Raw genomic sequence first — 11206 nt, forward strand, 5'->3', positions numbered from 1 at the left:
AAGAGCGAACTGGGGTGGGGGGAGGGGTGGGCAGGGAGAAAAGTGCAAAAATCCAAAGTCTGTAAATTTCCATTAAAATGGATGATAATAATAATAAAAAGAAATATATATACTCTAAGCTTGACTTCAAATGTATATATATATTTAGAAAAAAAGGAAACACAGTAAAAGGGCAATGAAAAAAAATTAGAATGCTTGTTTCCTCCTAGGAATCAGAGATAACATAAAAAAGAAGATGCTTGCCTGTGTGATAAAGTGACACTTAGTCCCTGTTCTTGTTGCTTCATCTGTGTTGTTCTGTAGAGTTGTTTTCTGATGCCCTTCTCCTGTTGAGGCCTGCAGGATGGTTTACTGGTCATTTATTAGAGAAAAAAGCAGTTTCTTAAGTAGATAGGGACCTTTCCAGAGTCAGAGCAAATTGCTGCCATCCCAGATATAACTAAAATTTGTATCTGCGTAGGTTGGCCCTGCTAAATAAGGACTCCTCCGGTGGGGAGAGGCAGCTGATCCTGAAGTATTGAGACTAACATTCCAGAAACCTCTTCACCCTACCTTTCCTCTTCCAGGGGCAGCAGTGGTGCATGGCCGTTTCCTGACGGGCCCATGGTGCTGTAGAGATTGTGCTTAAACATTGCCTGATGCATTATCTTTTAGTGTATGATTAGTATGATGTTTCAACAACATTTTGTTAAGAATGAAAATGAACAGAGAAAATAAAGTACAAGTGCTGTTTGCTTGTTGCTGTGATTTTCGGAGCAGTACCGCCACTATATGAAGACCAGCAGATTCACCTGTGGTGGAAAGACTTCAGCAGCGCTTCCAGCCTACGAGGCAGGACCAGCGTTTCACTTCTGAAATAATAAGCCTTCGAAAACTTTTGACAATGGAAGAACAGAAAGAAGTGCCTGACCCTAAACCATTCCAGGAAGTAGCCCATAATACTGAAGGAAGAAGGCCAAAGCATTGGCAAAAAATAAGACACACACCCCTAGGAATTGATGGAATATTGATTGTTGTTAAACAGATGTAACTCTAGACATGCTCACCAGTCTCTGCTAACAAACATAGAAGACATACGTGGTCCACTGACTGCAAGGGATTCCTACTTGTTCCTGTTTTCAGAAGTGATCCAAAAGAAGGTGGAAATTACTGAAAAAATATCGTTAATATCACATGCAAGTAAAGTCTTCCTGAAGATTAGTAAAAACAGCTGCAACAGGACATCAGCAGGGAGCTTCCAGGAAATTCAAGCTAGATTCAGAAGAGGTCATGGCACAAAGGATATCATTGCTGATGTCAAGTGCATCTTAGCTGAAAGCAAAAACTGTCAGAAGGCTATTTACTTGTGTTTTATTAATTATACAAAGGCGTTTGACTATGTGACTCATAACAAATTATGGCTAGCATTGAGAAGAATGGAAATCCCAGAACACTTAAATGTGCTCATGTGAAAGTTATGCCTAGACCAAGAAGCTGTTGTCAGAACAGAACAAGGGAACACTGCATGGTTTAAAATCAGGAAAAAGTGTGCATCAGGGTGTGTCCTTTCTCCATTCCTATTCAGTCTGTATGCTGAGCAAATAATTCAAGAAGCAGGGCTACCTGGAGAAGAATTTGGCGTCAGGATTAGAGGAAGACTCATCTACAACCTGTGTTATACAGATGACACAGCCTACCTGCAGAAGATCAATGACTACATTCCTCAATATGGGTAACGTCTCAGCATCAAGAAAAGAAAAATCCTCATCACTGGACCAATAGGGCAACATGATGGTGGGTGGAGAAAAGACTGAAGTTGTCAGTGGATGTGAACGTCCATGGCGGCAGCATTGTTAATGTGCACTGGGGAGACCTGCTATCAAAGACCTTCCAGAGTGCTAATGAGCAAGGGCTCCAGTTTAAAGATGAACATGCACCTGTTCCAAGCCTTCATATTTTCCATTGCTTCCAGTGCATCTGAAAGTTGGACCTTGGCGTTTTGATTCATGCAGGATCAGCAGGGCGGAAGGAGAATTGATACCTCTGATTTGTGGTGTTGGCAAAGAGTGTTGAATATCCCATGGACTGCCAAGAAAACAAGCAAGTCCGTCTTGAAGGAAGTGCCTCCAGAGTGTCCCTTAGAGGTCAACATGGTGAAACTTCGTCTCATTCACTCTAGCATATTTAGAGGAAGAAGCAGTCTTTGGAGAGAGACCTCATGCTGGGAAAGGGAGGTCAGCAAACGAGGCAAGGAAGGCCCTCAACAAGGTGGACTGACACAGTGATTACTCCAGGGAACTTGAGCAGGAACAGAGGTCGTGAGGATGGTGCAGGCTAGGGTGAGGGTAAGGGTGAGGCTCAAATTGGTTGGTCATAGATTTGTAGTTAACAAAGTTCCTCTCCCACAACCAATTCGTTCTGATACTAAGTTGAGTACTTTTTAAAAAGTTTTATTACTGCTCTTTATTATCCATATCTGTACATATCTAATCTTTGTCTTTCTAATAGTTGTAATCCTTCACTTACCAACTTAGAGTTTCACCCTTGGCACTTCCTGCTTCTCTAGTTATGTGACATTCATAAGTGCAGTTAATCATAACTCTAATACATTCTAAGTCAGGGACCACATGCAATATAAAACTAAGGCCCTTGGGTTTAAAATGCTAACCTCAGTTATAACTAAGGTTATCGTTACAACCTTTTCATTGGTGGAAGCGTTTGAATGGTGAGGGTTTGAGCTTACATTTCCTGGTAGTGCTGACTGCAGCCCTTGACAGAAGGGCAGCATCAGACCACAGGCGTGGCGACAGCTGTATGAGGCCTGCACACCCAGGTGAGTCTAGTAGGTTTGCTCCACAGTTGCTCCGTGGGCCAGATTAATTAGTGCTGTGGATGAGAATTACATCAGTTATAACAACTATTTCTTTCTCTTTTAGGAGGCTATTTGGAATAGACATGCCCACATAAACAGCATATCGATTCCCTCATGAGAGAGATGCATAAGAATCTGTCACTATACATGCACTGTTGACTATGTCAGACACATACATGGAAATGGCCTTTTCACACAGCCAGTGTTTTAATAGTCTTAAAATGGAGTTCTCAGATGTGTGCCTTTTGTGAAACACGCAGATAAGCTGTTGGTGATATGGAAGCGTACACGTACAGGATTAGGATATATTTTTGTTAGGAGAAAGTAATTTTTTTGTTTTTATCTTTGGAGTTCTGAGTATTTGCATTAAATGACTTGCAATACATTTAAGGGGCTTCTCTCATTTCTTAAGAGTATAGAAGCGCATTGCTCTGGTTAGGTGGCTTTATTTTCCAGGTGGTTCCAGGGCAATAGTGAAATAGCTAATGTTACTACCAGAGTTAGTGCTAACCTCTAATTTCAAGCAGCCCAAGTAAAGATTCCTTTATATGCGATGCTCACATTCATCAATGTTTTTCAATCTTAGATAATTGGATTAAAGCCTAAAGGAGAACCGAAGATAGTATGTACGTCAAAGGTTAGTATTATTTAAAAAAAAAAACCAGCAGCAAAAAACCACACACACACTGAGCTGTTGTAAAAGATTTTGTATTTCTTAAGAGTACTTTAAGGGAGCTCTGGTGGCCAACTGGAAAGAAACTGCACTGCAATCCCAGAGGTACACAGTTTGAATCTACCAGATGCTCTGCTGGAGAACGTTAGGCAGTCTCCTATATCAGTCAGATCCGATTTGACGGGTACACACACACAAAAAATAATAAAATTTTTTTGGGGTTTGTTGTTGGTTTTTATTTTGGTTTTGTTTTGTTTTGTTTTTTCATTTTAAAGGGGTACTTTAAGATATTAATGCATTTTGTCATTTTCCTGCCCAGTTGCATTGTTTTAATGCTTCTCTAGTGCCATTCTCTGAAATGTCACATTAACATGCTTGTGGGTAGCCCTTTTCTCTTGCTAGAGATAGTTTTAAATAATTTGTTTTACATCTATTTGATTTCACATATCTTACCTTTACGTTTATCCATCCGATAGTCCATCAGTTCTGAGTCAGCAATTCATTTTCTATTTACTATCGTGGAGATTTTGATTGGTATTGTAATTGACGTTGTTGTTGTTGTTGTTATACCCTATGTTTTGGTTTGTTTTTTTCTTTCTTTATAGTACCTACTTTGCTTTGTTGACCCTCAGTAGAATCTGGGATTAAATGAAATGTCTGGTTTTCTTTGCGATAGAGATATTCTTTTTTTCCACTCTCTCCCCATCCCCTCAGTGTATTGTTTGGTTTTCGTCTCATAACTTGTCTTGTTTTCTCTCCATGCTGCAAATGCAACTAAGACAAATAAATAACTGATGGGTAAGAGTTCTGAGGAGAAAGAGTTCTAGATTTAGCTTTATTCATAGTGAACATTGATGAACATTTCATCTCAATTTGTGTAACAGTTTTATACTTGAAGTTTTAACTTGACATCATTTTAAAAAGAATTGAAACTGCTTTTAACCTCAAGTGGATTTCTCATCTGGATAGACATTTCTTGCTTGGTGGCTCTCAAACTTGATCACACCACATGGAGGGCTTGCTGAACCCCAGATCACTGGGTCATGCGCACAACTTTTGACTTAGTAGATGTGCCCCAAGTTTACATAACAAGTTTCCAGGTGATGTGATGTGATGTGGCTAGTCCAAGGTATACTGTTTGAAAACTACTGCACTGGAGTGTTTGATCCATCACTTTAGAGGGCTAGACTTCAGCCAGATAGACATGTGGAGATTTTGCTGCAAAGAATGAAATAGATAAGCCTGGAATGGAGGTTCTGTGTGAAATACAGACACTCATTTTGAGACCCTAAGGACAAGTCTTTCCTTTACAGTATATGTGTAGCCTTTGCTTTCAGAGTATTTGAAAAATGTTTTCAGCTAAACACATGGGAAGAGTGGTGTTCTGATGGTCGGGGTTTCAGTGTGCAGTCCCTTTTGCTTTGAAGAGGTGTGAAAAGCACACTGAATAATCAAAAATAGGTGGAGCTTTGTTTTCTGTATTTATTTAGTTATAGTTTTTTGGGTGGGTTTTTTTTGTTTGTTTGTCTTTACTTTTAGAAAAGCACACAGTTGGAAGAAATGCTTGTAAAATTTTGTATTTCACTCCTCAACTACACAGAAAAGGAGTAACCAGGTGGAGTTTGTGAACTCCAGAGGCATGACTGAAGAATTGATACTTGAATGTACTACTGTAGTGAGAATTTCTGTACTCCATTAGAATTATCTATGTCAAAGACAAGTTTTCTTTTAAGAGAACTTGTGTCTTTTACCTAACCTTGCATTCTGAACAGCTTGATTGCTAACTGCTTTGATTTTCACTCCTAGAGATCTGAAAATACAGAAGTATTATTAACAGTAGTCTTACATGTGACCTTTTCATTTATACCAATATAAAGGAGATTCTATTAAAAATGTAGCAATTTTTATTTATGTAGTTAAATTTTTCAGTGTCCTGTTTTCTTACTACAAAAATGATTCATGTTAGGGAGCTCTGGTGGCCTAGTGGCAAGAATTTGCACTGCAATCCCAGAGATGCATGGTTCAAATCCACCCCATGCTTTGCTGGCGAAGGAGGGACAGTCTCCTGTACCAGTCAGATCCGATTTGACAGTACACACACACACACAAAAAAAATAATTTTTTAAAGAGTCATGTTAATTTTTTTTATAAAAAGAATCAGGGAGGGATAGATCTATGAATACTGCCCAAAGATACTGTGCTTAATGTCTTTTGGTGTGTGCTTAGGTTGGTGACAGTTCTGTAAAACAAAATGCATTCACTTTTAAACTTTGTGTTTAGGGGAGCTTAATGGCTATTATTGGAGTCTTGGAGTTAGTTAGTTAATTACAGTTTAAAAAAAAAATATGTGGCGAGCTCTGGTGGCCTAGTGGCAAGAAGCTGCAGTACAATTCCAGATGTGCACAGTTCGAATCCACAGATGCTCTGCTAGAGAAGGAGGAACAATCTCCTCCTGTACCAGTCAGATTTGATTTGACGGTACACACACACACACAAAAAAATTTTAAAATACGAAAAAGCCTGCTAAGACTGTATCTTAGGTATAAATGACAGTTAAGATTTATCACACTTGGATGATACTGAGCAAGTGACCTTGATTCTGAACCTCAAATCCTTTCTCTGTAATTGATCCTGCCCACCTCAGAGCTGTAAGAACCAGATGATGTGTAGGTAAAAGGTAAGTGTAGCATCTGGTAAGAAATAAACTCAGTAAGTTGTATTCTTTACAATAAAGTTGGAAAGATTTAATTCCGTTTTGCTAATTAAACCAGCTTTGTAGAAAATAAGACAAAGTGAAGTTAGCTCCAGTTCCATTTGTAAAAGAAAACCTCTTTGCTTTGGGGATATCTCTTTGTTTCCATGAATTAAGGTTAAATATTGAAGAAGAATAGTTTAAACAGAGACAAGTAATGTGGAAAGCACTTAGGTGAAATTATTTGTTACCTCAAATGTGCTATTTTTAAATAAGAACTTTTAAATTGAATAAATGGTTTTTCCAAAGTCTCTTGACGTACTCTTCTTTCCTACATCCTTGCTTCAGATCATTAGAAATTTCTTTTGTGGGGAAGGTTGTCTCCCTGAGTGGTGTAGACAGTTAAGCACTGGAGTGGGTGGGTCCACTCAGTGCCTCAGGAGACAAACCTGGGAAGTGGCTTTCTAAAGGTCCCAACCCTGCAGAGGACTGTGGAGGGCACTCTGCACACTCAAGGAGCACTAAGGGCTGAACTAACTTTTGCTCTGTCTTTCCCCTGGCCTTTTGTCTGTACATTTTCTCATTCCCACCCCATCAAGTGATCATAAAATCACAAAGGATTTAGTAGAGCTTTTCTTTAGAAACATGTTACCATTTGTTGTGTATTTACATGTGCTTTCAGGAATAGAAATAAGTTTATTCAAATCTAGAATTCTCTAGTTATAGCAATGATTTAATTAGTGCAGCGAACTCTTTTAATAGCTATGTGTTTTTAGCTATAGTTTTTGAGTATGTTTAACAGATGCCATTTTAGCCTATTTTTTAGCATGTTGCATGTAAATTTTCATTAATTGTTAATAATAAATTGATGATTTCTATCTAAAAATGGTAACATGAATTACATATTGATTAGTTTTTAAAATGGTTTTCTAACTGAAATAGAATTTATTTACATGTAATTGTTGCATTATTAAGGAAATCTGTGACTTTTAAGTTGATTTAGACAAATTTTGCTGGGAATATCCTAAATTATCCTTTAGGTGGTTTGATCTTAGTTATTCATCACAAAAAGTTCTTGAACCTGCCACCTTCCGAGCTTGACTTTTCCATTCTAGACAGAGCTGTGGCCACTCTTTGCTTCCCAGCATGAAAGCCCAGTATTTTACTCAGGAAACCTTCACTTCTAAACCTGGTACATGCCTGCTTTCAGGGGCCAGAGAACTGGCATTGATAGCTTGTTGGGAAATAGATATGTTTGTACAAGCAGTGGCTAAGCTCTGAGTCAGAAGGGACTCTTGGAAAAGGGCCCAGGGTATGTATGATAAGAAATGGAGTTCCACCATTATTTATCAGCTTTAACTAGATAGCCTTTCTAATCAAGCTGAGCCAAGTCTCTTTCTTCAAAAATACACTTATATCTGATAGCATTTTATAATTTCTTCATGTTCATAACTGATAATTGCTTTGATATCAACATTACTTTAAACCTAAAAAGGTGTTCTTTTGCTTTCAACTTCAGAATGAACAGATGGCACATGTGTCAACATACCCTTCCACAGGAAATATAGACTTAAAATATTTTCCATATTATGGGAAAAAATTACATGTAAGTATTTCAGGGTTCTTAAAGTAGCACTGGATCTTTTGGGAAGTTGGGCTCATCTCTGTTAAAATGGCACAGGTCTGGGTGGGATGGACACAAGTATCATCTCGTTTTAAGAACAAATAGTGATGGCAGGAAAGTCCACATGCATAACTCCAAACACAACCAGAAATCGTCTGTGCCTGTAAGTATTAGAAAGCAAAAGAGTATTGATAAAACTCCTCACACAAAGAACAAACAATAAACAGAAAAAAAAATCTGTTTCTCACACAGAAACTGGAAAGAGCATTCAAATCCAGAAAAACTACAAATCATGAAGATAGTCTCTCCTGCCTTATTTGCTTACAGCATCATGCATTAGATATTCCTGCCTTCCTTGTTTTAATGTTAGCATAACACATTACATGGTCAGCTGCTAACCAGTAGGCCACTTGTTCAAATATACCACCTGGTCCTTTTTAGAAAGGTGAAGCAGCCTCTTCTCATTAAACAACCTCAGAAGACCTGGAAGTTTCCTTTGAGTTGGAACCAACACAAGTGATTATGTTGTTCATTTAAATTTGGACAAAAAAAACCCTCTACATTTAATTGTCCTTCAGATAAAATTTCCAAAAATGTATTACTAAAAAAAAAAAAATAACTCACACAGATACTTTATGCTCTGTTGTAGAGAACTCTGTGTGACAGTTCTACCCCGAAACACATGAATGCTGAATGGCAGTGCAACATGTGTTTTCCTTTGTTTTCCAGGTGGGGTATCTGCAGCCAATTGTTGCCGTCCAGGCATTCTTTGATCCTCTTAACGTTACCAAGAAAGAAGCCACATTTGACTGCAAGATAGAGGGAGCATCCAACCTGAAAAACGAGGATGATCGTGACAAATTTTTAGGACGGGTTACATTCAAAATCACAGTGAATGCATAGTCTGAGTAGGATGTCTTTACAGAGTAAATGTTGTGTTGTTTGTCCCCACTTTGCATCAGCTGGACCTGCCATTCTAGAATTATGAGACCACCTTGGAGAAAGGTGGGTGGTACGTGACACTGGGGTGACACCTTCATGTGCTTCCAGATCACACTGTCTGATGTCCTCTGAAATAACTGCCTGTTGCCTCTGCTGCCCTTTGAACCAGTGTACAGACGCCATATTAGGGACAGGGAAATAACTGATCAAGATCAGTATGATGGGGGTCTTTTCCTCTTTTTGTGTGGTTTAACTGCCAAGTGTCTAAAGCTTAATGTGCTGTGCTGTGTAAATATTGTATGGATTTAACACTGGTTAACTGTCCTTTGATGCCAACACAAGTTTTAGGGATAAAACGATAAAAGAAATGGTACTTGACCAACATCAAGTGACTTTATAGCTGCAATCAGTGGGTGTGGTGTGTGGAGACCGCTGAACTGATGTGTGCGCAAGGAGGGCAAAGAAAATAAAAGTGCGTTGGAAAGTGTTATTTTGGATTTTTTTGTAAAATTATTTTTTACATGTTGAATTAGTAATCTTTGAGACCTTTTTTACTAAAACACAAGCATTTTCATGTAAAAGATTAAAAAAACCAAACCACCACAACAAAAACTGATGAATTCATTTTAGTTCTAAAACTAAAGCTCAGAGTATTTTAGGCTGTAGATGAAATAGCACTTTTTCGTTTAGCCAATATAAATATGCACCTGATTTTTTTTTTTTACATATTTCGGTTCATAAAAGTAAACTGTATGATAGTTTGTGAAATATCTTGTTAACTATTTTTATTTAGCTGATTATGGACTCTAATAAAATGATAAATCTGAAAATTTGGAACTTACTCAGAGCTTCATACCAAGCAGTAAGGTTTTTTGTTGTTTTTGTTCCAAGTAGTAATTTTCTTGGCGCTTTTCTTCGGTAGTGTCTCATGTCTTCCTGCCTGAATGCATTCTTCTGTGATTTTTTATCACTGAGTCTGCTACTTTCTTCTCTACTGAGAAAGATGTGTTACTTCTCTTATCTCTTTTTTTTTTGCTATTTTTTTTTAAAGGAGATCTTTAGGGAAGGAAGTAGATATTTTTCAGTTTTTAATGGATGCAGTAAGTGGGGCCCAACAAGAATGACTAGAGAAGATACAAGTATGCCAAGTGGGCAGATAAGGAAACTGCAATCAGAAGTGTAGCGATCTGCATACAATTTCTAAATAAGATATGAACCAGGATTTAGAGCCTTGTGCCTTCACTTCAGAACTAATAATGATCAGTTCTTCCATTTGAGTTTGATCTCTTCCACCAGAATTCTGTGCGGAATCTGCTGTCCTCCACCAGCACCTCTGTAGTGACGAGATCAGATGATACAATCTGCACCACACAATATCTGGGCTACATCTAACCACATAAACATTGATGATCCCATAAGGTTTTAGCAGAAGGCCCACTTCTGGCAAGTCAGTCCCAATTCATGCCTGCCTCCTGTTCTGTTTTTTGAACTATAAATCTGTACAGGAGAATGCCTTCTGTCTCTGTTGGAGCAGCTGGAAGATTCAAACTTCCAACTTTGGGGCAAATTAGGGCTTTTGAAGATCAGAGTAGAAACGACACAGTGTGCATGCAGGTTTCTGCGTACGATACATGTATCTCTTCTAGATGAAGCTCTTAAGCTGCCAGGCATATACAGTACCAAACATATATAACATAGAATATGAATGTTGGTAATCATAATAAACGCATATGTTACTGGTGAATATGTGTAATTTCTGTAGTTTTGTTGGGAAAATATATAAAAAATATATATATATAGCTTAGTCACAACACTTACTATGTAACAATAGATGCCTGATTCATAGGTTTTAAACTGCTGACCTTGGTTAGCAGCTGAGTTCTTTAACCACACTCAACCACCAGAGCTCCTTGTGTTAAATGACGGGAAGATGCTTTTATCTGAATGCCATCACTGGTGATTTAAGTTTGTCAGTCTTTATACAACATCCAGATCATAACATCCTAGTGTGGAATTTTAGTTAAAGCAGGACTGAATTTCAGTTTTCCTAACATCCACTTGATGACAGAAATGAAGCTAGAGATAGAATGATTGAATTTTGCACAATCAATAACTTATTCATTGCAAATATGTTTTATAAGAAAGATAAATGCCGGTTATACACATGGATTTCACCGGACGGTATGTGTAGGAATCAGATTGATTACATCTGCTGAAAGAACCGATGGAGGAGCTCAGTATGAGCTGTGAAAACTAGACCAGGAGCTGATTGTGGAACAGACCACCAACTACTCATGCAAGTTCAAGCTGAAGGTGAGGAAAAAGAAACCAAATCCACGGGAACCAAAATTGGCTTTTGAGTTTATCCCACCTGAATTTCTGAACCATCTCAGGAACCCGTTTGAGGCCTTGAACACTAATGAG

The 11206-nt window shown here is 38.2% G+C and overlaps 1 protein-coding gene across 1 annotated transcript in view; it reads left to right on the forward strand.

Annotated features, from left to right (window-relative positions):
- Positions 1-8743, forward strand: part of ATP1B3 (ATPase, Na+/K+ transporting, beta 3 polypeptide) — a 48041-nt gene extending 39298 nt beyond the window's left edge. Inside the window, exons 5-7 of the mRNA XM_006895101.1 lie at positions 3438-3488; positions 7736-7822; positions 8570-8743. Coding sequence (XP_006895163.1) covers positions 3438-3488; positions 7736-7822; positions 8570-8743 — 312 coding nt within the window. The remainder of the gene's footprint in view (positions 1-3437; positions 3489-7735; positions 7823-8569) is intronic.
- The last annotated feature ends 2463 nt before the right edge of the window (positions 8744-11206 follow it).

This window comes from Elephantulus edwardii, unplaced genomic scaffold (assembly GCF_000299155.1).
Source record: "Elephantulus edwardii isolate Elephantulus edwardi_28Jun2011 unplaced genomic scaffold, EleEdw1.0 scaffold00158, whole genome shotgun sequence".
NCBI lineage: Eukaryota > Metazoa > Chordata > Mammalia > Macroscelidea > Macroscelididae > Elephantulus > Elephantulus edwardii.